The 27,984-nt window shown below is 42.8% G+C and overlaps 1 protein-coding gene and 1 long non-coding RNA gene across 4 annotated transcripts; one reads left to right on the forward strand and one right to left on the reverse strand.

Moving 5' to 3' along the window:
* Positions 1 to 1,309: 1,309 nt before the first annotated feature.
* LOC137475880 (1-aminocyclopropane-1-carboxylate synthase-like protein 1) lies at positions 1,310 to 27,926 on the reverse strand. Of its 3 annotated transcripts, none has more exons than XM_068193726.1 (15): positions 27,902 to 27,926; positions 13,754 to 14,367; positions 12,159 to 12,218; positions 9,512 to 9,582; positions 8,900 to 8,969; positions 7,730 to 7,796; positions 7,169 to 7,266; positions 6,517 to 6,594; positions 5,399 to 5,499; positions 4,642 to 4,731; positions 3,621 to 3,666; positions 3,351 to 3,492; positions 2,625 to 2,767; positions 2,106 to 2,259; positions 1,310 to 1,903 (listed from the first exon to the last, which is right to left on the reverse strand). In XM_068193726.1, the coding sequence occupies exons 2-15, from the start codon at positions 14,348 to 14,350 to the stop codon at positions 1,605 to 1,607; spliced, it is 2,016 nt and encodes a 671-aa protein (XP_068049827.1). In that variant the 5' UTR covers positions 14,351 to 14,367; positions 27,902 to 27,926; the 3' UTR covers positions 1,310 to 1,604. The 3 variants fall into 3 exon arrangements, with proteins under 3 accessions (XP_068049827.1, XP_068049826.1, XP_068049825.1); XM_068193725.1 differs by lacking the exon at positions 27,902 to 27,926 and adding an exon at positions 25,410 to 25,432; XM_068193724.1 differs by lacking the exon at positions 27,902 to 27,926 and adding an exon at positions 15,472 to 16,108.
* On the forward strand, positions 17,913 to 19,128 carry LOC137475881 (uncharacterized). The gene is made up of 2 exons (XR_011000106.1): positions 17,913 to 18,462; positions 18,969 to 19,128. It is a non-coding gene; the product is annotated as an uncharacterized lncRNA (long non-coding RNA).
* Positions 27,927 to 27,984: the final 58 nt, after the last annotated feature.

Raw genomic sequence — 27,984 nt, forward strand, 5'->3', positions numbered from 1 at the left:
AAAAAAAAAAAATCCCTGCAAACTGAGAAACACAGAAAAAAATTGCATTCATTATCATGATAATGGAGGAAGGTGCGTCCTTGGATGCCTGTGGTAGGTGACAGAAGCAGCTGTGCCTGCAGGTATACCTAACATGGTGGAAGAAGCATTCTCTGCACTCTTTTGCCAATATATGTTGTTGTTAACCACAAGGGATGTACTTTCAGGAATAGAAAAATGCAAAAAGAACATCTACTTTCTATTGCCTCTCCATTTGTAGCTCTTTTCTGGACATTCTGCCAAGAGGCCAATGGAAGCAGTTTATATATATGAATATAAAAAAGAAGAATAGAAACAAAACCAGACATTTCACCAGCCAAGAGCAGTGGATACTTGTCAGAGTCCAGGACATCCCTCTGGCTGGCCTGGCTGTCTCGAGACCCTGGCAGGGGACTCAGAGACCCTGGCATGAAGTCAAAAACAGCTGTGCCTTCAATTTTAGCCTGTGGAAGAGGCTGTCAATTTTATATGAGGGATTATAAACCAGAAGGGTTTGAGTAGTGTGATAGTGAAATTAACACAGGGTGAAAAATAGAATTTTGGGGTTTTTAAGATAAGGGGTTCAGGGGACAAGATGGAGGGATTTGGGTGTGTCCTGACCTTCTTCTTGTCCTCCCTGTCTTGCTGTGATAGTGACACTTTTCTATTGGTTTAAGGTAGAGACACACTGTCCAACATAGATCTTAGGTATTGGTATGGGAACTGTAAACATGGTACAGGTAGTTTTGAGTATATAAGGTGGGAGCTGCCTGAGGCTCGAGAGCAGATGGCCATGGCTGCCTTGCTGAGAGGATCTCGGCAGGTCAGAGAAAGAATGTATAGATAAGAAGAAATAAACAACCTTGAAAAAGCAATTGGACGCATTCCAGACCTCTTCGTTGGCGGCTCGGGCTGGGAGAAAAATGACTTTTACAATCTTGGGGTCATCAAGACTTCACAAAGACACAGACCCCAAGAGATACTGTATGATGTGAGGTCAGACTGGAAACCAACTCAAAACAAAATGATTTCTAGAACTCGGTCTAGATGACTACAGTCCTAAGAGCCAGTCATGAAGATGAATCTATGCACATGTTTATTTACCCTTAGCTAGGGCTAAGTTAGGGCTGACACTAGATTCTATCTCCCAAAACCACCTCTTTGAGACAGCTGGCCCCCAAATACTTATATCTGATCATAATTTAAGAAAAGGGAAACCTTATATAACTTAACAATCTAGAGTCTCTTTCTGGAAAGTGTGAAGAAGAATAAAAAATTACACCACAGGACCTTATAAGAGAGTTAAGAGCATATTCATTAGAAATTAAATATAAAATACAATTATGCCGCAGAACAGAGAGCAGCACGCAAACAAGACACCCCCCCTTCCCTACCCTCACCCCAATCCAAGGAAACACACCTATATAGTACAAATCAGAGATCTCAAACAGCAGGGAGAGCAGGGGGCCTACAAAGTTTTTGTTTTGTTATACAGAAAATATATTATTTGCTGGAAGTCACTACTGAGTTGTTAGGGGCCCAGGGTCAGTCACTGCTCAGGAATGCCCCTGAAGGCACACTGACCCCTATTGCTTCCCCACCAGTTTGCTGAACACATCATAGATCTCTGGCTTTTCCTGGGCAAATTGCTCGGCTGTGTTTTTCTGTAGCCAGTCAGATGAACGCATCTGTTGCTGCAGGAGGCCAATGAGGTCACCAAGGCTGGAGCTACTGGCACAGATAGGGTCCTGGTGGCGGGATACAAAAATGACTTCATCTGTGCTATCTGCTTTGCCATCCTGGTCTGATTGACAAGGCTGCTCCTTCTCCTCAGCCAGTATCTCCTGCTCACGTTCTTCCAAAACCTTGCGTATCCGTTGCATACCTGCAGTGGTATAAGGAGAAACACTACTGGATTAGGTTAAGCCACAAGTGTCTCCAAATCCATCTGATCCAGAAAAGGATAATGGAGAAAGGGAGAAAAGAACAGAGAAGATGAGAGGATAATAAAGGCTAAGTTTAGGATTAAGAAGAGAAGGGAACAGTGCTGCAGAAATTGTGGCGGGAGGAAAAAGAACTTTACTCACCTAACTGCAGACGGTGGGCCTTGTCAGCAAAGATGATGCGGAACCATCCAGGTTCGCTGCACTCAAAGGCTTTTCCACAGGACAGGAGGACCTTATTATCCAGAAAACGCTTCCAGAGCAGCAACTCCTCCTCAAATGTGCCTGTCTTAAGGTACTAGGAGAGTCATCAGAAGGGCCAGAGGTTAGTACCATATAGACTACATCACTGAGATCCTCATGAATTTGTGATTCCCATAAGGTCTGCAAAGGCCAAGGGAGACACCTTTTACCTCTGATGTACAGCAGTTGTGATACAAAGCAAGAAATGGGGAGGGAAGTGGCTTGAGAGTAGTAAGATTCCTGCAAGGAGGGAAGTTCACAGATTGGTGAAAGGAAAAGAACAGACTGAAACGTCCGGCAGTCCTTCCCTCTCCTCATCAGACAACAGATTTTTTGAAACAAAATGCTTGTCACAATATTAACCTTTCCTCTAGATGCAGTTGCACTACATGCCTAGCCTCACTTCCTAAAACTACCAACCTTTCGGAAATCAATCCACACAAAGAAGCCTGCATTGCGGTTGAGAAAAGGAACCCCAAGTGTCTTCAGCTCATCTGTCACATACGTATGGGCAGCTTTTAGGCGGGCATGATTGGCCCTCAGGAACACCTGGTTGATCCAATCTGACCAGAAGAAGAAGATAAAGAAAAGAATCACAAATTGAGGAAGTATTCAGGTCTGTTCAAGCTTCCAAGACACTCAGTGTCTGCTTCACACTTCACCTCCTTCTTTTGTTTTCTGTTTCCTCAATTAACATGAAACTGCACAGTTTCATGTCTGCACAGAAGAGTATCTCGACCTTCCTGAGGAAGTTTCCCTACATTAATAGTTCTCAGTCATCATGGACTGTTAGCATTCCACCCTGGGTAGAGTTTGAAGACCATTTCCATTTCCCTTGTCCTACAAGCCTGTATTTTTTGTTTCTGCTCATCTGGTTCTAGATAACACTGGCAATTTCTATATAAATAGCTACCATGTTTCTTCCAAGCTGCTCCTCCAACTCTGCTGATCAGGAGCTCTGCAGAAATGGTCCTTTTCTGCAGAGCTGTCAGCCTTGTGCTGCATGGGCAGCTTCTTCTTGCATGGAAGACTGTCAATTGAGGTGTCCAAAGAGGAGACCATTAGGGAACGTAAGGGGAGGGGAGATGTTCCAGGTACTAAGACACAAAGAATGGCAGAAGATTGTACATGGAGCTACTGACTCACCTCTGTCTCTAAGCAGCTGTGCAACCTTGTGCTGAACAGGTCCACAAACCCCGTGGAAATAACACAAAGAAGCCACTGCATTAGCAACATCTTGGTTCTCTGTATATAAAGTACCAAAACGAATCCCAGAAACAGCAAAATCCTGCAGAAGATGCAGAGAGACTACTTTATCACACTGAACAACCGGGGTCCTATTACTACTAACTTGATCTTTCCAGCATGAGGAACCTGAGGAGCCCAAGGCACAGCACGATAACAACCAGCACTCACCTTGGTTATGCCCCACATCACGTGAGTCCGCTGTGGATCAGGCAATCTGTATGTAGAAGGATGCAGATGAGCAGTTAGTGTCATAGGTGCTGAAGCTTTTGGATCACCAGTGCAGCATTGCAGAAACAGAGAGGCAGCATTACACAATGACAGACGGTGCACCACCAAACAGCAGTCAAGAAGGGAAAATTCAAATGCGACCTAACTTTACAAGCTAGGAACCCATTGGAAGTAGCTTTAGACAGAATTTTTAAATATTTCAAAGACACAGATACTTACAACTGCTACATTTTACATGCACATTTCCTGAATCTCGTACATTTAATGCTAGAAATCAGGCTTCTACCAATCTATTTTGTCAAGAATCAAAAGTGATGTTCTTTTACATCTAAGCCCAGCAAGACTGAGCTAACACTTAACTGAGTGTATTTTATTTCCTTGCAACTGAAAACAAAAAGATAGCTAGCAACACTGGTGAAGACTAGGAATTAAAAAAATAACCAAAAAAAACCCTCAACAACACACTGTATTTTTAAAAATATTTAAAAAGCTTTTAATCTCATTAAAACAATACCTAATAAAAGCTATTATCCACTCTGTAATACTACTGTGATCTGGGACTACTCTGTGGAAAATTAGGAAGTAAATACCAATAGAAAGTATTTACAAACATCAACAGAAACATGGGAAAACGATATTTAGGTAGGAAGAAAATCATCACCTTCAACAAATGAAAAATCTGTTTTCAGTTTTGGGGACTGTCATAAGCAAATACTGATGTACACATTGAGAAGTATACCACAATAAAAAGCTAGCTACCATTTTTTACTTGCTAGATTAAATGCTGACAAAATGCATTTACCATTCAGAAATTATTTAAAAAAAAAAAAGGGCATAAATCAATGTAAGGTGGATTCAGAATTTACTAGCTCATGACTTAACTTCCAGTCACAAGTTCTCAGCAAGGCATCATGTTGAACTGTCACTGGAAGATGGCCAGGGAAGTAGGAGCTGCTTTTACCTGTCCATGCCTAGGACACTGTGAAACGTGGCTGATTCATCAAAAACTGACAGCATGTAGATCTCATCTACTATCACATGCAATTCATGCCTGCAAAAGGACAAAATTGAGATTACAAAAGAAGGCTGCTTCTGGTTTAACAGAGATAAACTCAGGCCTCCAAATACCTGCTTTATACAAAGAAGAGGGGATGCCAAATTTTGCAGAAATAAAGCAACTTTTCTCAATTTAGATCTATTTTGTGTACATTGAAATGATTTGACATATATCCACTTAAATGTCACCCACTGTAACCATGTAACAAGACAAAGATCCTATCATTGCCCATGGGAGAAATAATCCCTATATGTACTACCCATCCAGTCAGCATCTCATAGAATCCGAATCTCAAAGATTATGATGATCCATGATGAAACTGGGAACCCATATTTATATACTTCTTTGTCTTTACAGACACAGAGAAGGAAAAGAACTCAGCTCCCTACCAGGGAAGCTCAGTGCCATAGTGTTTCCTCAGATTACTGAAAAATAAAACTTGCATTCCTTGATGCAAGTTGCTCTGCCATCCCAAATGACTGCAGGGTCCATGATCCCAGCACTCCCCTCTCCTTTCTTAAGTCCACCAATGTGTGTGAAGAACAGACAATTTACCTGACTTAAAAGATATTCACAGATAAATTCAGGGACAGCAAGTAGTCCACCAGATTCTGGAAGCTGTATCTGACTCAGGATATCTCAGCCTTCCAAAATGACATACCTTTTAGCAAATTCCAGGTAATCCCATAGCTCTGACAAGGAGTAGATGTCCCCAAGGGGATTTTGGGGATTCAGAAGAATTAAGGCCCTTACAGTGACACCCTGCAGAATACAAACACCATCGTGTTAAGAGAGTGCCTATCATGGGAGAAATTTTCAGTTCCTCTACTTGAGCACTCCCTCACTTGAGTGTGACACAGGATTCCCCTGAAGCTTCCACCATGACTTTTCACCTCAAAGGTTAGATTTGCATGAGAAGACTTTCAGCCACCAATGAAGATTTTTTTTTTTTTACAATTAAATCATTTGCAAAGTGAAATGAGCAAAATATTATAGAATTAATCTATGATTTTGAAAAGAGGGAATTGCCACCACCAAGTAATTGGTTGCCATCTGGTCAACCAATTAATGAGAAAGATGGTCTCACATGCTCTCAGTATGGAAGTACTTTTTCTGAGCTTCATTAGTAATTGGGAAATAACAAATTACTGAAGACTGCCCATGAAAGTGGCAAGAAAGACAAGAATTTGAATTAGGTAGATGCAAAGTGTACTCATTTAGAGCACACTACTTGGCTGGAGATGTCAGAGCTGGTAGCAATTCAAAGATGCAGCTAAACATATATGGGATTTAGGACAATGCCAAACTTACAGACTAACTCTTCAGAAAAGTGATATTCACTTGCATTTTATCCTCTATAGTTCCCTCCTGCAAAAATTCTCAGCATTCTTAGTTTATTCATCTGCCCTGCTATGTAGAGCAGTCACTTTTCAGGTAACTCAGCTGGCCTTTCTGAGGGAGAAATCTTGGGTAGTCCCAAATCTTAGTGCACGCCCAAGTACATTTTTTTGGTGATATGAATGGATTCTAGTGCTTCATGAATTGTCTTGTTTATCCTTCTGTGCTGTGACCAAAACTGGACAGACACAACACTGAGGGATTCCCCCTAGAAGTGCCCCTGAGCCTGCAAGCCACCATCTCATATGGTCTACAAGGACAACCAGAAAGTGCTAGGTTCTGAAAATGCTTTGATATTTAGGCCACTTCTGGGTGTGACATCTCCAATATATTGTAAACTTCGCTGGTAATGTGAAGCTGGTAATGTGAAACTAAACTCACCTCTGCCCGGGCATCCTGCAAGGCTTTTTCCAGTTTTTCCACAGTAAGCTGAAAAGGCCGAGTACTTGTTCCAGTAATCTGAAAAATATAAAAAAGATTAAAAAGGCAAAGTTGTTTCAATAGAGACTGCCTTGAGTCAATCCACTGAGAAATGTTCCCTGAAAGAAAATAAACCCCCAATAATAATGACCTAGCAACCATCTTCTTATCCTTTTATACTACAGAGAGAATAAATAAATAAATCAATAAGTAAAATCAAAGAAAAGTCCATGATAGGCTAGACAAAACCAGATGTTTCTTGCTATCCTTGAATAACTAAAGCAATGCAAGATCTCCATCTGCTCTTCTACCCTGGGACCACCTTCAGTAGCACACGAAATAACTTCTCTCTCCAAGGTTCAAAATGGTAATTTTTTTCCTTTCAAGGACTTTTACTGGGAGTAAGATACAAGAAAAGGATGAAACTGGAATCCAGATTCATGGTCTCAAGTGACTTTCTTGTAAAGCATGTGCCCATTTTCCCAGCAATAAACTGTGTAAATGTCCACTGGCTGTAGTGTACCCTTGTTCTGAGAACTGCTTGCAGAGGTTCCCAAAGGTCAGCTTTCCAGTTTAACTACAGATGTTGTTTTTCCCTTCTCTCAGATCTTACCTTACTGTCTAAATAGACATACACCAGCTTGACATTACCATAGAGGAAGACACTCTGGGTAATACCACCATAAAAGGGAGTAGCAATCAGAATAGCTTCTGGAACCAAGAAAACAAAATTAGTTATCAACAGGTCAGTCTTTTCTCCTAATGTGCTTTAGCTAAATATGAAAGCATTTTTACAGCTGGGTCCCTTGGAAACACTGCAATTCTACTGCCTCTTTCTTCACTTTACTTTTACATTAATTCTTTAATATTCTGCAAGTGCCCAGGTAACCATGAGTATAGCCCATGTCTAGTCTGGCAAACTAAAACAGGGCACCACAAAAACAGTGAAGGCAGACAGGGCAGGCACCAAGTGTGAGTGCATGACATCTGCAGACCACGGAAATGAAGAATTTCACAGCACAACTTTGCAGGAAACAAGAACTTTGCAGCAGGCCAATGCCAATTCCACTACTTCACTTCTGTCTAACAGTATTTAAACAAAGTAACATTATTTCCCAGCAGAAAAAAAAACAAGACAAAACAAAACAAAACAATGTTCCAACCATCCACTTACCCCCTGGATCACAAAGGACTGTAGCTAATGCAGAAAATAAAGAGCCACAACCATTTAAAACAATCACCTACAGAAGAAAGAGAAATGCTAGTGATAAATCCATACATAGAAAGTCAACACTATAAAGGAATATCACTGAAATAACTTTTCTCCCTTATTCTCCATTAGAATTTTCCTGCTGAAATCCCACTTGTACCAGAATAACTTTAATCCTGTTCTTTCACTGACACTTTGTTCTAGTGCCATTTTTCATTTTAATAAGCAATTTAGAAAAATAATAGGCTTAAAGTAGTGAAAAAGTTGGGGAGAAGTTCTGAGACGCTAGTAAATCAAAATACTTTTCAACAGTTAATATGTGTTATCTTTTCTTCATGGTAATAGCAGTTCTGACCTCCTGCCAAATTTGTGCAAAAGTGGAAACTACTGTCTTGCACAGAAGCAGGTTTGACTCTTGCTTCTACAGGACAAATGCTCACAGATACCATGAGTTTCATTCCAAGTATCAGGAACAACCTGGTGCCTCGAAGAGGCAGTGATCAGCAAACTGATCAGTGGTAACCTCAGTTCACATGAAGCGTGGGGTTCTGTTGAATTACTGCAGCCAGAAAAGCAATGGCTGTACCAGCTCCTGCCGCCTTCAGCACTCAGCAGAGACAGGAGCTCCTGACCTCCACAGGCCCCTGCGTCCAGACTGTATCTCTCACAAGTCAGCAAGTCCTGCAGAGACTCAGGTCCTGATGTCTATCTAGCAACACTGCCACAAATTTTACAGCCTGAAACTAACTCTTGGTTCAATTACAAATCTCTGTCTTGAGGTAGAGGAATAAGATGACACGGAACTCAAACAGTGGGCACTCTTTGTCAAGGCTGAGGGACACAGGCATAGTAGGTCCCTGAGCTAAATAGGGAGATCAAAATGTAAAGCCCCACTGAGTACCAGTAGGAGAAGCTAGCACACAGAAGTGAAACATGAGGCAAATATACAGTAGGCCTGAAATGTTCGGGCAGAAGTGTGCATCAAAAGCTACTGAAATGAAGAATCAATCTCATTTACATGATAACAGCTTTCATTCTTATCAAATAATTTGTTTAAAAAAACAGATTTTGAAACTTTTTCCCAACAAATGGCAATACATTAGAACAGACACCAATGGACACTGGGTTACCTACATTCTCTGCTTTGAGAGGTGCAGGGGCCTTGCAGTAATAGGTCAAAAAACGAGCCACTTCTTCCCGTAAACTGAAAAATACACAAAAGCAAATACTGATTCAAATATTCTCCAAGAGGCTGGGCTTCAAAACCAGATTCACATCTTAAGAAAGTCAGATCAGGGACAGTACAGTCTGGTGAAAATAGCTTGAAAAGAGGATAGCTCTGGCCTATGGAACAGACATGATTTTTACACCCAGCAGAGGTGCCGTGGATAATCTCTATAAATGGTGCATGCATTTCTGATGAGTTTTAATCTGGCACAGAAAAGAAGGCTTAACAACCCCACGTGTTCACTATATTTCAAAAAATTGTTTGCAGTTACCCAATTTGTTAATGTATACAAGTGCTTTTAAAACTCTGCTTTAGAAAATTTGCATCTTCTCTCACATAAAAGGATTTTTAACTGGACGAGCTGGTAGGACAGCTAATGTAAAGTTTTGCAAAGAAAAAGATGATTTAAGTGACCTAGAAACATTTTAACTAGAGAATGTAGCAGAAGAGGTTTGTATTCATCCATTCTGTTTATTAAACAAGTAGTTAAAAAGAGAAGTGTTACAGAAAAGACTTACAACAGATGTCCTTTCCAGTCAGGATACTGAAGCAGTGAAGGGTCCATCAGATTCATATCAGCCTGTGTCAGCTGGGAAAAATGAGAAGAATCATTAAAAGCCCAGTTACTGATAAGGGAAATATGGAGATAGACAGGATCCTTGCACAGGCACACACCCGCACAGACACTCGTGCAAATTCAACAGTTGTAAAACTGGATTGGGAAAGACCATCAAAATTAATGCAGCTTGGAGAAGCAAGGACCAGCAAATTGATCTGTGATACCTTCAGGTTATATGAACTATGGGTTTCTGTTAAGTTATTACAGCCAAAACTTCACTGCACAGAAATCTATAAAAAGGATGCAGAACAGGTAACGTACGATGCCCATAACCAATGTGTCTGCAAAAGACTTTCTCAGCAAATGAAGAAAACCCAAGAGTTTTTGCCCAAGCTCTGAAGACAACAGCTTTTGGCTGGAAAAATAAGTCCCAGTTGTGAAGGCTCAGGTCCAGACTGTCAGAAAGAGTTAGAAAGGAATTTGAATCAGAGTCAGATATGCATTTTCCTTAATTAACTTTCAATCTACTAATTTTTTAAATGAATTACAGCTTTCATTTATGTCTCAGTTCAAAGTTATGGCAGCTTCTTCAGATTTATTTTTCTGATCAGTTTGGTAAATGTTGAAGTGTAACAGGACCTTTCAAAAGACATGAGAAAATTGAAATTATCTTCCTTATAATTATTCCCGAGGGCAGGCACTTTATTCCTTATAAGAAGTTCATTCTGATCTCAAAGACAGATTTACCTGAACTGCAGAGGTACTTTTTAATATTTATAATTAGATAAAGTGTGCACACTGCTTTTACCTAAATATTTTCAAGGTTGTAAGTATCAGGGTTTCACATAATCCAGTTCTGTGAAGTTGCAAGGGAAAGCACAGCAATGATACAGGCTGAGAGAACGCTTTAGATAAACAAAAAGGCACTAAACAAGTATTATATACAATGCCCCTTCCAAATATTTAATGGCAACCAAATCTATGAGTTAATACTAAAAAGAGTAAAGGTGGGGGTGACACAAGTAGGTGATAGTGCAAAGGAGGAGGGAAATTCCACATGCCATGTGAAAGTTTCACACATGGTAACAAAACCATAACATTTTCTATAGGTGTTTCAATACTGGTGCCAAGCTCTGGAGTTTAAAGACAATGTCCTTATCCCATGCAGAATTATAACCTGATAGTATAGGATAAAAGCTCCTTCATTCAGCTGCAGATGTTATTGGAGTCTATGTAGCTTCAAGAACTGTGCCTCCTTACATCTCTCTCCTAAACTTATCTAGAGAATGAAACACCAAACATACCAGTAGGCTTGGCCAAAAATGACTATGAATTAATAAAAGGAGGACCCCTAGAAGTAATATGGTAAGTGTTCTCTAATTTAAGGGTCAGAAGTTGAAAACAGAAACTGGATACATTATTCAGTGGCAGCAGTAAGTATTTTTAATCCCAAATAGCAAAAAAATATTTGCCTACAATCACAGCTGATGCTGCATCAGCCTCATTGAATCCATACTGTTACTCAAGACTGCAAGGACTGAGAAGCTGGCAACAACATCTTTGTTCTGCTTGTTGCCACAAACATGAACACTATACCTGATCCACTTTCATAGAAGTGCTAATTAAGATGCAGCTGACTACTGTCTCCCTCTGCACTACTTACTGCAGTGGTGTTAGTTTAAAGGGGAAAGGACAATGAAGGAAGGAAGACACCACCTACACAGCCTAGAAGACACCTTTCCGTGCAGGCAGCAGCTCTGCCTTATCTGTTCTTTTAGCTGGAATGTCGAGTGGTGGGGTAGCATCCCCCAAGCCAGTGGAGTAGCAGGCAGAAATAAAACAGGGAACATTTTGAGGGGGGGAAGTGGTGGAATGGGAGCAACCATGAGCTTCAAATTGCAGAGGCTGACTGTCCAACTCTGAGTCACCTTCTCTCCCTGCACACAACCACAGGTAGGAAAAAGTGCTACCTGCCCACCTCAAAGGCTGCTTGCCACCTGGGAAGTGATTTTAATGGAAATCTAGAAGCATTCCTCTACAGCATAGTTCTCTTGGTTCCTTTTGACTTTTTCTACTTTTTCAGTTCTGCTGTGTGTTCCACTCCTCTGCCTGGTGCAAAGCCAGCAGGTAGCAGCTGATACACTCTGATTTTGAAAGATTTCACTGCTGCCCCACTTGCACATTTCAGGTGAGTTCAGAATCAGGTGTCCAAGTTGTGTGACTTTATAATGGATGGGTGTAAAGATAATCAAAATTAAATAGAGTTCAAAACTAATTTCAAAACATCTGTATTAAATCATCTACTGTAAGGAGGGGAAAATAAAATTAATCTTATTTTCATCTAGTTTTCTGGAATAAGTACATCCCCAGAGGGAAACCCATCATGAAGAAGAAGAGAAAAACACCCATATTCCTATCTTCTTGCAAAAGTAAAATAAATAAATGTACAAGTAGATGTATTCAAAAGTGACTTCCAACAAATTTAAAATCCACAATGAAAAACTTCACCAGAGAATCCTGAGTAACAGCAGTAACTCTAGGAAAGTGCAAGCTCTGAAGAGGGACTGCACAGCAAATTCAGTGTTTTATTTTGGAATAGAACTTACCCGCTTGGACATCAGGTCAAAGCAGAGCTTGTTCTCACTGGTGCCAAAGTTTATTATACCCTAGAGAAAGAAACAGTATTGTTTATAGACACATAAAACATGTGAGTACATCACCTTAGCTATCACTTCACTAAATTGCCTCCAAAAAGCTTACCAAGGAAAAATCAAAACACAGTTCACATAAGCTTCACCATATATTAACTCAAGACATGCATCTATGTGTGTACATTCCGTATATATCCCAAGCACTTGGCTTCTTAGTCAATAATAATAATAAATTGTCTGTTAATGAACATGTACTAATAGTTTATACTTCTTTACAGAACATGTTTAACTTAATCTGGAATTCACTCATTATATGTAACTAAAAACAGAAACCCTAAAACAACTCTGAAAAAAACAAGATTTACCCTTCAGCAGCAGTTTTAAACAAGGTTTTGGGTATGTTTCTTTATCTTAAAAGCATTTGTTTACCATTAATTAGTATTCCACTCCACTGATGTGCTCAAAAACCACATAAACATGTAGTCATGATAAGTATTTAAAATACTGAATTTTCCCCTCTGGAGAGATGACCCTACAGTTCCAGGTTTATGATTTGGCCATATATAGTATGGCATTAGATTATGAAGAGTTCAAATCTACTAGTACATTCTCATTATTGGAAGAGTTTGGGTAAATAAAATTTTAAAATGTGGAAAAAAATTGAAACAACTATACACTTCTGATGTAATTAAATTACAAGTCTAATTTCTGGTATTAAAAAAAAAAACTACCTCATACACAGACAACAGTTTGTAGAAGCAGAAGCCTGTACTTCATAATACACTTTGTAACAAAAACTTCCCTTGTGTGTTTCTAGTTTGACAATCTAGTTTTCATCCCTGCACACAGGGCAACTAAAGTCAGGGCTAATAATAAAATATTTTAAAAGTTTCATGTACTTAGTTCAGTATGTGAATGAAGGATCTAATTAAAAGTAATCCACATATAAATTATTTATATTTACTATACTTGTTACTCAGTAATAATTTGCCATGAACTATTAACACAGACCTTGTGCCACAAGAGGGCTATGACGAGCTACTTAAAACTGAGCAGCTGAGTGTAAACGGGCTGAAAAAGTGCTGAGTGTTATTAACAGTAATTTCAAAAAAAGGCTACTACTTAGTAGTTCTACTTCCTGCACCCATCACCTGCAATAATCAGATATAATCAGATAATCAGAGGTGGTCTTCAGTGGGCAATAGACATCATGAGGTGGAAGGAGGTAAATGAGCTCTGTTCCTCCAGATTTCTTACATCTTTCAAGGTCTGCTACTGCTATTACTACCCTGATTAAATAATCAGAGTGTGAAAACCTGAGCTAAACATAGCATTCATCTTTGGTATCTAGATGATCCACAAAGCTAATTTAATTTCTTTTCTATTCTTTCTTTCTTTTAATTTCTTTTCCTCAAACAAGCAGTTTGAATCACCTTCTATAAGTGAGATAAAAAAAACCCCACACTTTTAGGATTTCTGCCAGCAAACCTCTAAGAAACTTTTTTTTCCTATCAAGAAAGCCAGGAAAACACTTTGGGGTTCTTACTCACATTGGGGTTCTTGTCTTCATCATACTTGTCAGCATGATAGGCTTTGTACCCTTCCTCAGTGGAGCCCTGAAAAACGTTGGCAAAGTTGCCACGAGCAGAGAGGTAGGGGCTTCTCTGGAAGCCGCTGGGGTTACAGAAGCTGAGCATGTCAACCCTCCTCTTGGCAAGCGGCCGAACCCTCATCTCTTGCACGTTGCTCCCTCTTGCTCCCATTCCCTCAATTTCGGACAGTGCCTGGCTGAAGTCCAAACCCTGAGGCATGGCAACAGAGGAGGAGGAGCCACTATGGCTCTGCTTTAGGATGCTGAGCATTTGAGCAAAGACATTGAACATGCGAAACTCGTGTTCCCTCTCCAGTTCAAACCGGCGCTGCTCCAGTTGCATCCGACGCTCCTCCACGTCCAAATCTCGCTGAAATCGGCGTTCTTCCATCTGCAAAAAGCGTTCCTCCATGGCCCGCTGAGATGTCAGAGTCTTCAGCAGGAGATCGTCGAGTGGGTCCCTCATGCGCTGGCCTTTCCGCTTTTTTCTCAGCCGATGCAAAGAAGAGAAGCCAGGCCGGGGAACAACGTTCTGGATCCGTGACGAGTTTGCCATGTTTGGCTCACTGAAACCTGTGAATACACAAAAGCAAAGAAGAAAAAGTGCAGCAAGCAAAGTGGCTTGGGCATGCCTTGCTTCCTTCTCCTGCCTGTCGTAAGGACACCCTTTTATCTACCATAGAGTTTATAGAAAAAACAAAGTAAAAGCTGTCAGGTACATCCTGAGGTTTGCAAATAGTTTTTTGAGTTTGTTTTTAACATCACACATTGGGCATACCATGATGCTGCCAGCCCCAGCCCCTCATATGGTCTCTGTATTAACCTGAAAAAAGATCATCAGTTCCCTCCACTAGGCTAACTATGCAAGCACCACAGCCAAGAGGAGATACCATTTCTTCCTGACCTCAGACATTAACCTCACATTTGTTATCATCTCTTCTTCTTCAACAATTCATGGTCTTCTATCAGCCTGTCCTAGACTGGTTTGAAATCCCCAGGATTCCCAGACTGTACTCTTCCTGGTAGCTAAGCAATGCCAACCGCATTTTCAGTGCAGGAATCTCACTCATCTCCTGTAAACAAATACACTGTTTCTGCCAGTGGCTTTCAAAAACATCTTCTTTGCAAGTCCCACCAAATGGCTTAGAAAGTCAGGCAATGATTATTCCCAAGTATTCTTCACTGTTGAGTGGGCTAAAATATTAGATCTGGAACATATTTTAAAACAATGCAAGTACAGTTTACCTGCAGGTTTACGGCACAACCACGGCAGAAGAGGGTGTCATGATACAATTCAGCATGAGGACGCAGACAGCTCTGGTTATGTTCAAGTGATAACAAATAAGCATGCAAATGGTTTTTTTACTGTCAGCATTATATGCAGAAAATTAACTAGCCCAGTTTATGGAGCTCTTTGGATTTCGTACACAGTATTTCGCCTAGCTCAGTAATTCTAGTTTATATTTACCTGTAGTGAGACACCTGCATTTTGGGAATGGTCAAAACACCATAAATTCAGATATCAGCCTTCTATTTTAAAGCTTTCTGGAATGTGGAAAAACAAGGATCCAAATGTCATTGAAAAAACCAGGTGTCTATCTCTGTACCAGGAATAATCTTCTCTTTCTGGGAAAATGGGCAGAAACCTTATGCTGGAACGTAAAAGGCTATCCCTACCTGAAGGTGAAACACTGGTTTCAATGGGAATCTCCACCCTGGAGATGGGAGAGTCGTTTTGGGCCCTCTCCAAGAAGGCTCTCTCCATCTCCTGATCTTCAGGGGAGCCCTGCTGGTAAGACATGGCTTGTGGGGGCTCTGGGGTCAAGCTGTGGTCATCAGAATTCACCTCCTCACATTTGATTTCCATCAGCTCAGGGTGCTGGGAGTGTCCAAAGGGCAGGGCGGAGGAGGTGAACTGGTGGTGGTAGCTCTCCACCATGCCGCCCTGAAGCACCTGCTGAGCCATCATGCTGCCGCTCAGGGAGCCGTAGGCCAGGGCCGGCCGGCTGGTCAGCACCCGGTCCATCACCTCGTAGAACTTCCACGTCCGCCCGCCCCGCGGGGCCTTGCTATTGTCCTTGATCCGCCGGTACTCCAGCTTCATCTTCTTGATCTTCTCCCGGCACTGGTCTCCCGTCCGGTGGATGCCCTTCTCCCGCAGCACCTCGGCGATGCGGTTGAAGACGTGCTGGTTGCGCAAGCAGCTCTCCAGCTCTATCTGCACGGACTCGTCGGCCCAGAGCTGCAGCAGCTCCACCACCTCGGGGTCCGACCAGTTGCTGCCGCGCTCGTACTTCTTCCCACGAAAATCCATCGCTCCCGGGGCCCCGCCCGCCGCTCGCCCCGGGCTGCGCACCTGCCCCTGCCCCGCCGGGAGGGGCTTTCGCACCTCGGCTCTCGAGGGCGCCCGGGCGGCCCGGCCTCCCCCAGCCCCTACCGGGCTGCAGGGCCTCGGGCACGGCTCGGCACGGCACGGCTCGGCACGGCACGGCTCAGCCCATCCGTTGGAGCCAGGCGGAGCGAGCTAGCGGGGAGCCGGGCCGGCATGTTCACATCCGGGGTGACGCACATGCGTGCAGCCTTATTCCGGGATAACTTTATCCCGTGCCAGGCGCTTGTCGCGCTCCCGGGGCCGGGCCGGGCTCCGAGCGGCGCCGTGGAGTCCCTCCCACCCTGCCTCTTTTCCTCCCTCCCTGCCTCCTGCCGTCCGTCCCTCCGCACGCCCCGGCCCGGGAGGAGGCAGCACCGACCGTGCCGTGCCGCATCTCCCCGTGCCGGGCCGTGCCGAGCCGCGGCCGCGCCTCCCCTCACGGCGCTCGGCACCGCGGCCCCGCCCCGCCCCGCCCCGCCCGGCGCTGCCAGGCACGGCCCGGCACGGCTTCGCCCGCATCACCCCCGGCTGCGGCCCCGGCGAGGCGGAGACCTCGGGAGCGGTGCCGCCGAATGCCGCCGGTGGAGCGGCCGGCCCCGCTCCCAGCGCGCCCCCGGGCCCGGGGCACTGGCGGCGCTTTTGCCGGAGGCGGGCCTGGCCTGGCGAGAGCTGCGGGAGTGCGGCGGCAGCCCCTGACAGCGGCTGTCCCCGCTGCCCCCGTGTCCCTCGGGGACAGCAGCGCTCGGGGACACGCACGGGGACGGGGCACTGCCCGCCGCTCCTGGACACCAGCGGAGGACCTGTGCCTCCAGCCTGGCCGTCCCGAGCGACCAGGCATTACAGCGGTTCGTTCCACTGTTTACCCGCCACCGTCAGCTCTGAGCTGCGTGGTTCAAATCCTGCCTAGCACGCACTCCGTCCTCTGCCACATCTCTAGCTGGGCTGAAGGACTGTAGAGAGTGAATGCAAGGTTTCTTCCTTTTCCTCCACACCACACCAGCTCGAATTCCCTGCAGGGATCTGTAATTGCGGAACTCGACTTCGCAGAGCTATCCTGCCGCATCAGCCGTGGAGGTGGCCTCAAAGCCACGCTGCAGGACAGAGCTAGCAGCACCGTGCCACATCGGTGCGGAAATTTCAGTCCAGACTCCAGTCTGGCAGGATAAGGACTGAGCCCTAAGGCACCAAGTACAAACATAAACCAGTAAATAATGAGGAAACCAGAATGACACATAGTGTGTCCCTATCCTGTATCACCTGTGGCCAACATACAGGTGGTGAAGCACTTACTAAGTCTGTAATTTTCCTCTTAGACCAAAAGATCCACTTCATTGCAGCCCCAGGTTTTTTTATCCTACTGTTATTACCTTCACTTAGGATTTTAATAAATCATTCGCAGCCTCTATGATTCCATTTCTCAGTCTGTGAAATGGAAACAGAAAACTTGATCTTTACTAAATTTCAGTAAATACTTTGAATACTGTCTTGGGGGCGGGGGCAATAAAAAGAAAAGAGGCAAAAAGACTTAGCAAAAAAACCAAATCAAACAAAAACCAAAGAAACATGCAAACAAACAAAACCAAAAACCAAAACAAAAAACAAAACAAACCCCCAAAAAACCCCACTTAGCTTTAAAAATTGCACTACCTTTCTTAATAAATTATGACCAGAGAGAGTAGTTTGGATTTTTTAGTGGTCTGCTGAACTAGAGTTTGTGTTTCTACATGTGCATAAGACGTGCTTTTTCATGGGAATGGCACTCTATGTTCTACAAGTACATACTTAATTACATAAGGACTTTTACATAGATTGTATACTGGAGTACACAAAGACCAGGGCAGCCATGAATAGAGTCATTGATGACAGAAGTTTAGTAGTAAATATAAATAGATTAAAGGCAGCATGAAATAGTCTTTTAAAAAAGCTTTTCAAAGAAGCCTGAGAGCTTGGCTAGAGCCTGTTATACCTGAGGGCCATAATTTAGCCCGGCAGCAGCAGAGTATTCTCCAAAGTAACTTGTCATATATCCTGGCATCAGGAAAAGCTACAGTTTCAAAATGCGAACATTAAAAGGAATAGAACCTAGATTCACGATATAGAAAAATATGCTAAATCTTGAACTATTTTTCATGGTTCAGTTGTTTTCACTGATAAAATAATAAATTATTTTGTTATTACATAGGAAAGAATAATAATAATAATAATAATAATAATAATACTGCCTTAAAACCATAAAAGCCTTCATGCTGCAAAGAGGATGGCTCATACCAAGCAGCATTTGGGTTAGCATCTCCACTGTCCCGCTGCTTCCCTCTCCCAAAGAATGCCCTTCGCATGCCCTCCCAGAGGAGAGGCCGTTTGGCAGCTCCCACTGCGGGCACTCCCTGAGCAGGGCTGCGCACAGCAGGACCTCTCTGACCTCTTGGCTCCATCCCCCCTGGCAGCGCGGAGAGGCCACGGTGGGCTGGAGCTGTCCCTCCCAGGCAGTGGCCGATGCGGTGACGGGAGGAAGGTCCCTGCAGAGGGTGCTCCAGCCCCAGCTACCTTCCTCTCTGCTCGGCACAGTGGGTTTGCGTGGAAACCTACGGCTGGCAAGGAACATGTGGAAGACCCTGGCAGGCTGGGAATGTGTTAGCAAGAGATTTAACAGGAGGGCCAGTTGCCCTGCAGGCCTATTTTCCAGAAGTTCAATACACGGCTTTCCATGGTTGGGTGTAAAGGGAAGCTGCTGCAGTCAAGTAAAACACAAGAGTGTCTGGCATGGGAAGGGGGCTGGCTTGGCTCTTACAGTGCTCTAGATCAGAGGAAGGTTACTTCCCCAGGACGTGTAGTGGCTGCTGGCAGCACTTAAGTAAAGACCAGAAGCACTGTGACCAAAACCACAACCACCTTATGCCCATTTACATACTGCCTTAGAACCAGACAAGTTGAGCAGACTGAGGTCTATTTCCTAAGAGGAGACTCTAATAAAAATTCATTACCATAATTGTAGTTTACAAATTAAAGTCCAAATTGACCACTGAGACAAAAAACTTCATGCATCTCCCTAGTTTAGTAGCTAGTTTAAATAAATAAATATAGTATTTTGCCATGTTATCAAACAAATGGGACCAAGTTAAAACTCTCTTAGTTCTGCTAGTTCCTCTGGATCTGAGCTACTGCTCTGGCCAGAGATGGTGCAGAAGAGCACCCCAGGCACCCTCTGTTCTGCATCTGATTCCCCAGATTGCCAAGAGACACTAAACAGCTGAAGCCAAAGCAGTCTTTATTTTTACATACTTTAAAAACTGACCATTGCAAAGAAATGGAAAACACCCTTTCTGCTTCACAGACTTCCTAGCTGTAAAGCTTATTAGCAATATTTATTATCCACTCAATTTCTGCAAAACCCCCCAGGCCAGCCCCTGAAAACCTCAAAATGCTGACTGAAACAAAGCACCTCAACCAAAGCTAAGGCAGGATCTCATACGTACCAGGATCCTCCTTCCAAACTGATTACTATTTCTTCTATTTCTGTATGTTTATTTGGAGACGAGTTTATTATATCTCACTGGCTTTCAGAACCAGCAAGACCAAACAGCCATTACAGATGCCTTCTCTTAGACTTCTTACTGCATTGGCAGACACATGAAGGGGTGGGGAGTGTACAATTGGCTTTGCTAAATTAAGGTATCACTTTAATAAGCAGCTGCAGCACATGGGCATGAGAGAAGAGAAGCAAAAGTTTCTGGGGGAGTCATATCCCAACACATGCCCACAGGGTTATTTAAGGTACTTCACAGTAAAGCCCACAGAGGGCAGTAGGACAGTCTCCAAAAATACTGTGGAAAGTGGAGCTGGACAAAGAAAACTGCAGAAGAAAAGAAGAGTTTCACTGTTCAGCTCCTAGACTTTATGAGAGTGATTCTTCTTTTTTTCCCAAGTGTCAGTTTTGTACACAATTAAACAGTGCATTGCATTTCCATTGAAATTCTGAACAGACCCACGGGACCTGCCCCACTGCAGGCAGAGGGAGCTATTGGAAGCGCTGAGTGTTTTCCACACTCAAAGTCGGTGTAAGAGCTACACAAACAATTAAGGAGATGTGGTTTGCACACTTTCTGTGGAAATTACAGAAAATACACACTTTCTGTGGAAATTACTTTGATAAGAACCAAGTCTGCTTACTCATCCCATGCAAATATTTAATGGTATTCCCTGGAGCAAGAAGTGGTGGTTGGACTGGGGGTGTTTCAAGTACCGGCTAACCCTGTGACTAAAACCAAACAGAGATAAAGGGAATCTAAGTGTCTAAATTAATTTGTTAGAGGGATTCAAGAGAATAAATGGATCCAGATTCCTATAAACCATTCTCTTCTCCAAGATACCTAAACTTCTGTAGATTTAGCTGCTATAGTATGATTTCTGTAAGTTGTGACTGAATAGGTGTTTTTGTTACAGATTAAATGGTGGCAAATTTCAGGGCAGGAGCAGATTGCACTTCTGCTAAACTGATAAGCACACCACTAGGGAGTGACAGGGCCTTTTCTTCTTCAGGGTGAAGCAACACTGACTGATGCCACAGGCAAGAAATCAAGCCAAATATATCTGTTAGGGCACATAAATTTAACTTTCCATATGACACTGACATTTGTCATCCTATATGCAGAGAAAGCTCTTGCAATGCTTCATGTTCACCACTAAGGCTTGCCAGGCACTCAAGGCCAAGGGAAGCAAAGGCAGCTCAGCACTTGCAGATTCACACGTACATATAAGTTCCTCGCAGGGCTCATTGAAATTGTCCTTTTCTAAACAACAGAAATTTTGCATTGCCCCAAGGAAAAAAACCCTGAGAGGCTTCACCATGAAGGACATGGTGTGGCATCTGACAAAGTGACCTCTGTTTACAGTTTCTTCATAGTCACTGATAGGGAAAGAGGATTGCAAGGAAAAACCATGTTCAAAGGAGTAGAGGTAGAGAAGAGCTATGGCTCTAGCTAGAAAATGGGCAGTAGAAGTTGCTTCCCTCTTAACATGTTGTTTATATTAGCCAGGCATGCATTTTTGTCTGATTTCTTTCTTTTTTGGCCATTGCTGCTTCTTAGGCTGACTCTGTTCTGGGAGGTCTTTGCAAATGTTTTCTCCTTCTCTGCTGCCAGAAGACAACGTGAGTCATTTCATAACCAACAGATACCAAGCCAAAACCCCCTCAGTCCTTTTTGTGGCCTCCAAACTCAGATTCACTGATCACTAAGGTAAACACAAGAGAGAAAATTCCTTAAGTAACAACACAACAAAATCAGGTGTCAACCCATTTCTCTCCCCTGTGCCCTTCAGTTGCCATGATTTTTATTTATTTTTTTTTCTCTCTAGTTTTACGTAAGGCATATTCAGGATCTGTCGTATTTGCCTTAAAAGAGAAAAGCCAGACTCAAGGAAGAGCAGGCTAACTGCCCTTATCTGATGCTAAAGATAGACAGAGAGACCTCCATGTTTGGTCTTATACAATAAACAGTTGGAATTCAATTTCTATATAAAACCATGGGTGAGAATTCTTCTGTATTTTAATTTATAATAGTGAGGATCTTTTAATGCTTTTGCCTGAGTTAACTACATGAGCTGAAACTGGGATCTTGTTTCCTGTAGCATAACTAAGAGCCAAGCAGGATACTTCTAATGTCCCCCAAAAGGACGTGTTCATTCACATAGAGCCTTTTCTAGGGAGGGGTGATGGTATCAGTGCAACTTTTTGAGGCCAGTCACTGCTACAGGTGTCCTTGCTTTTCACAGGGCTCTGCCAGTGCAACTCAATCCTGCTGGGGCCCCACAGCTTTTCTGCTCTAGCCTCATTGCACTGATAGCAGATCATTGTCCTCACCCTGGCCTTCTTTTCTGCTCTGCCAGGCCTGAGAATAACAAATGGTGATAAGACTTACTGGTAGCCTTGTGTCTGAGGCTGAGCCACAAAACTTGTAACTGCTTGCCTTGATCAGAGAGCTACAAAGCTCAGCTTCTGCTTTCCTGAGCCAAATATAATATCCAAAAAGGAATGGTCCCCTCACATATTGTCACGCTTTCTTAGCAACTATTACTAAATACTCTTTAATTTTTTTGTGTTTGTTTTTAAGCTTTTCTTTGCAGTCAGTTCATGAGAGATAGAGACCTTTCTATTCTCCTTCCCTCATTCTCCCTATCTTGTGCAAGAGCTTCAGTAATGTTGTTCTTAAAAAGTCAGCAATTGCTCCCAGAAACATTATTGTCCTTATTAGCAGCATCTCAGGAAACAGCCTGAGACCCTGTGGGTCAACACTGGCCCAGTGTAATGGCAACTGCCTGATCTGCACAACTCTTATGGTGTCTCATCCAGCTATGCTATCATTATCTGAACTTGATGTGGACCAAAAATAAAATCCTGTTTTAAAATATGATTTTAATGCAAACTTCCTGAGAGCAGACTGGGGAAACCAGCACTGTCCAGCTGTGCAAGCGAGTGAATGAGAGGGAGGTTTTTGAACGGCCTGAAATAAATTTTTAAGTGTGGCTGGCAGAAATTTTATGCTAATATTTAAATTAAAATAACCACATTGGATTGATTTCTTTCTGGAAAGAAGAGATAACCAGAAGTCAGATTAGCACAAAGTTTTGGTAGCTGTAAGTAGATATTTGCTGATGTTGTTAAGAGTCTATCTTCCCTCCAAAGTAATGCATGGATGAAAAAATTGGTCAGGAAAAGAAATGTGGAACTGGTTAGGATGGAAGTCAAGTCTCCCAAGACTGGAAATCCTTCCAATTTCTCACATGGATCCAGTACCAGAACTTGAAATCCCTTTAAAACCAGTGGCCCCCAGACACTTAAACTGAAGCTGGGGAGAAGATCCTCTTGTTCCAACAGTTGCAACAGTTGTGCATTAGTATTTGCAGACTAAGATAAGACAGAAGCAATCAAGAGAAGTGTGCAGGTGGTGCTGTTAACTTTGTTTCTACACAGGCTGACAAACACCTTTTACTGAGTGATTTCTCCTAACCTTGGCCCTGACTGGCAGGGACTCTGTCTAGTCTGTTCCACAGTAAGATTACCAATGGCTTGAGACTGGAAAAGAAACTTGTTAGTCCAAAGGCTTGTCAGGTTTGCACAGCTATCCTATCTGGGTTCCCTGTTGTTCTCTTGTTATTTACATCTCTACCTGTGGCAGCATTACCATGACAATTCCTGGAAGATGCAGAGTTTTTGAAATTTCACTTAAAAGACTGCAAAACTTTCCTAAGCAACTTAGTCGATGCTCTTCTTCGTTTGGAATGAGAAGGGCTTCCTAAAGGTTAACCCTTATCTCTCCTGCTACAATGTAAGCTGTAAGGGAGAGTACTTATCCTATCTAGCACTGACTCAGAAAATTGTTTTTCTTCTTTCACAACAAGCTGAGGTTAGTGTACAGCCTTGTCAACAAATTGAAAAAATGTGGAGAAAATATGAAAATATTCTCTAGACATCTGATTTTTTTTTCCTTGTCTCAACGCTCTCAAACTAATCTATAGCTTTTGTGAAACCTGCAATACCTGCAATCCACAGTTAGGCATAACACTCAATCCAAAAACCCACCCGTGCGAAGCAAAGAAAGGAGGCTGTTTCAGAGACTATATTCATGTCTGTTTGTCTCAGGATAAGAATGGTCTCTTAAACAGTAGCAAAACACTTGAAACATTGATTTTGTGATCACTTAAAATCACTTAAACCGTCTTGCTGTCCTGCAAGATGTCACCTACCTTGTATTTTTGCAGTGGATTATTTCCTGTTTTGTACCTCTCCATATTGAATATTATTTCATTTGGTCCTCCAGCATCTGAAGACCCCTTTGAATTCTGACCCTGTTCTCCCATGTGCTTGTATGCCTGTCAGCGTGACACCACCATCACATTTGATAAGCATTATCTCTGTTGCACCTATGAAGCCATTAAAGACAAGAGCCTTCCCATTGCTCCCTCCCACTTCATGCAAACCTCCAAGGAATGTTCAGTGAATAGGCTTTTCCATGCAGCTGTGGCTGAAATTCCTGGAGTTTCACATGGGATCTGAGTCCATAGCTGCTTTATGAGCATCATGTGAAGGAACATGGAAAACTTTAGCCAAGTCAGATTATAGGACATCTCATTTTTCTTCCCTGGTTGGTGACTCTGTCAAAAAACAGAGGGCAGGTGGCTCTGATAGGACTTCTTCTTGACAGGCGTGTGTACCTGCTACTTACAACTTTGTTATCTTCTGTAGGCTTATGCACAGCTCATTCTTCCCACTTTTTCCAGAAATTGCAACTGTGGTGACTACTACCTAGTTTGCTCCACTTCCTTTTCTCCTTTCTTCAAATCTATCACTACATGCACTCTTATCTTACACTTAGGAATCTCATCCCTTTCCCGTGATAACTCAGAAATATTTCCTAATATTTCTCAGCCAGTTCCCTTAATGCTGGACTTCATCAAGGGTGCACGAAGACATGTATCTGAGCAGTGCCTGAACAATCCTAAGGTTGAGTGGAACTGCACAAAGCCAGCTCCAGTCTCTTAGAGGCCCATTCCCTCTGACACTGCTCATGAGCCAACCCAGTCCTCAAAGCACAACAACCGCATGCGTACGTGTTGAGTCTGACCTCCTTATCTCTGCCAGAGCCCACTGTTTCTTCTCACTAGTGCGCATTACAGGGCTGTGCAGACTCATCCAGGAGACTGTCACAAAATTGCTTAGATCCGCTGGTCCTGAGTCTGGTTTGGTTCAACGTGCAGCTTCTCCATCCCAATAAATAGCCTATTCTTCCCTACCAGCTACACAATGGTGAGTTGGCCAACACGCATCCTGCTACACCGGTCCAAAAAGGTTAGCAGATGGAAATAATTACTCTTAAAAATACAGTTCGTGGTCACCCCAATCTCGTTGTCTACTACAGAATAGGCAAATGCCTTGTATGTTTTTGACTGCAACATTACAACAGAGTCATACAGCTTGTTTCCACTAAACAAAGACAGGCAATTCAGTGACTTGTCACAGGTCAAAAGAAATACTAACCAAAGGTTCTTCTTGCAGAGAAGTACCAAGCAAAGATGCTGGATGTCTTCTCAGAGTTCAGTGCTTCATGATAAAAACAGTTTTATTTATCCAGAGCTAGAATGCCCCAGAAATTAACTACACCCATTGTCTAAAGCAAACAAAAATAATTCTCCATACCTTACATTTGAAGCAAAACACAATTGGAGTAAGACAGTAATAGTTTGCTCTTACCTGTAGACTTTACTGGAAGAGGAAATGGACTGACAGTCAGATTTTGCCTTATGATCCTGGGTACAGCTGCAGTTATAACCCTGGAAAAAGGCTGAGGAAATGCTCTCTTTGATGTTTATTTACTTTGTCAGGTACGTTCAACAGATTGCATCAAGGAGCTCCCAGAAAAGCATGTGTGATAATCACACCCCCCCTTGGATGGTTTTCCCAATCAGAGGCCATGTCCTTGTGCCCTTGGTTTGAGTCACGTGGCTTCCTTGCAGTACTTAAAGAGCAGAATGTGTGCAGGTTATCAATCATCGAGCCTTCTAGGATGGAAGGGAACATTCAGAATTCATAGCTATTGCTAGAAACTTCTGAAAATTTGGTTCTTTGGAGGCTGACTGGTTTTATTACATTAAGGAAAATAATCGTTTTGCAGTTTCTGGCAAATCTTTTCTTTGAAAACTCAGTCTTAGTTTGAACTGTGCTATGTTCAAATAATTTTAACTCTATGATGTTTACTAAGCAGTTTTAAAACAATTATTAATTCTAGGGAACTTCATAAAAGGTTCTAGAAACATGTAAGAAAGTACTTCTAGGTCTACAAATGACAGGTCTTCATCTACTCACTTGTTGAGATGTCAATAACAATCAGAGGTTGGTGCCTTGAAAAATGCCAATGCTTACTGGTTTTCAGCCTCTAACTTCAGAACTGCAAAGAGGGTTTCTGCAGAGATCAGCTTCTAACCCAAGACTGTCACAGCAAATCCCCACCCCAGAGCCTGAGGGAATACTTGAAACCCCTCTTTCCAAAGCTAATAAAGCTCTGTCAAGCTAAGGCCCAGCACCCTTTGCAGGTGTGTGTCTCAAGCCTACTGAGTCTCTGCTGCTCACATGTTGAGGTCACTTTCCAAATGTGATATACTGTGGGAGCAAAAGAATTTCCTCTGGTTTAGTAAGCTGTTTCTTAAAATAGTAGGTAAGTGCAGTGGCAGTGAACTGAGCCAGGGTACTCATACCCTGAGTGCAGCCAGAAAGGGAATGTCATGTTCAGCCAACAAAGGAAGATTTTCCCATGCGAATTGCACAGCTTAAAACTGGTAGGTGACTGCAAGAGATAAAAGAATTTTTTTCAGTTTCTATTTAAGCCTTCAATGCATCTGGCAAGACTTCAGAAAGGGAACTGCTTTTGTGCCATGGGAGTTGTGCAGTGAAAACCGAGCAGGGGCCAGTTCCACCTAAATCTCCCCTCCAGACTGTTGGAACATGTCCAGGACCATCACCACCCTCGCTGACAGAGAGAAGGAAATGGAGTTCACCAGTATTAAAGATGTGAGCTGCTTGGCTTGAATTTGAGTCAGATTTCTATAACCCAGACTGTAGTGGCAGCCTTCACCCTCTGTAAATCAAGAACAGGTGGGAGAAAGGGAACAGGATCTCACCTGCAGTACTATCAAAGACTTACGAAGAAGAGTCTTCACATCATTCTCCCAAAATCTCAGCCTTTCAGTCTGTCCTGTCATCTGACTTTACACTCCTTGAGTATCCTCAGCCTAAAGAGATTTTGTTTTAACTGAACCTAAACTTACGAAGAAGAGTCTTCACATCATTCTCCCAAAATCTCAGCCTTTCAGTCTGTCCTGTCATCTGACTTTACACTCCTTGAGTATCCTCAGCCTAAAGAGATTTTGTTTTAACTGAACCTAAACTTGAGTCTACCCTAAAGTTATCTTACTGATCACATTCAGTTCATGTGCCTTCACCCCTTCTCCTCTGCAGTTTTGGCTCCACTGCAGCTGAATAGGAAGGAATTATGAAGGAATACACACATTAACTTTCAATTTGAAATGTGTGCATTGTTGCCAGCTTTCTTTTTTCTGCTTTCCTGTTTTTTCCTGTTTGAGTGAAGCCATTTTCATTCAGAAGTGACCAAAATTAGAGAAACCTTTATGAAGGAAATTAGTTGCACTTTGAGTCAGTTATTGAGGAATGATAAATACCTAACAGAAAAACCATTCAGTCTGTTGTTGGCCCAGAGATCATGACTCAAGCAGGCTGTTTGTTCCACAGGGGAACTTGCTTTTTTCCAATTAGAAGAAAGAAATATTTTGGCAAGCAAAGGCAGCATACGTTAAAATGTGTTCTGCCTGTACCCAGGCTGCTTCAGTCTGATGTGATTTCATTCATTCTATCTCCATGAAACTCCTTAAACTTCACTCAATTCAAATATACAAAATGAGAGAAATCAGAGTATAGTTATGTTCAGGAAGACTCACAGATTTCCAAGCCAGCTCCCCTCATTAGCGTACTTTGAACTCTTGTCTGCAAACAGAAGGACACCTCTTTCAGAAAGCACCAGCATCTGTTTAAGCTAATATCAACCTACTTTAATAATAGCAGCTAGTTTTAAACCACTCCACATTTCATCTGCATTACTGACCATTGAAGCAGGACTTTGCTAAGTGGCAGTGGTCACTGGTACTCCAGAGGCAGCGTTGTCCATCACTTACATATCTCCAGGAGTGGAAGGCATGGAAGACCTCGGGTGCCCAAGCAGGAGTCACCTTTGCTGTGTTGTTTCACCAGGCACTCT

The sequence above is a fragment of the Anomalospiza imberbis genome, chromosome 6 (genome assembly GCF_031753505.1).
Source record: "Anomalospiza imberbis isolate Cuckoo-Finch-1a 21T00152 chromosome 6, ASM3175350v1, whole genome shotgun sequence".
In the NCBI taxonomy this organism is placed as follows: Eukaryota; Metazoa; Chordata; class Aves; order Passeriformes; family Viduidae; genus Anomalospiza; species Anomalospiza imberbis.

Bases quoted from the DNA above. Each gene is read 5' to 3' on its own strand.
- LOC137475880 (XM_068193724.1), bottom strand. From the start codon at position 16,108: ATGGATTTTCGTGGGAAGAAGTACGAGCGCGGCAGCAACTGGTCGGAC. The intron at 5,500-6,516 runs GTGAGTTTAGTT...TGTATTCTGCAG, and splicing joins TGCAGGATGCCCGGGCAGAG to GGTGTCACTGTAAGGGCCTT. The intron at 4,732-5,398 runs GTATGTCATTTT...GTCCTTTTGCAG, and splicing joins TACCTGGAATTTGCTAAAAG to GCATGAATTGCATGTGATAG.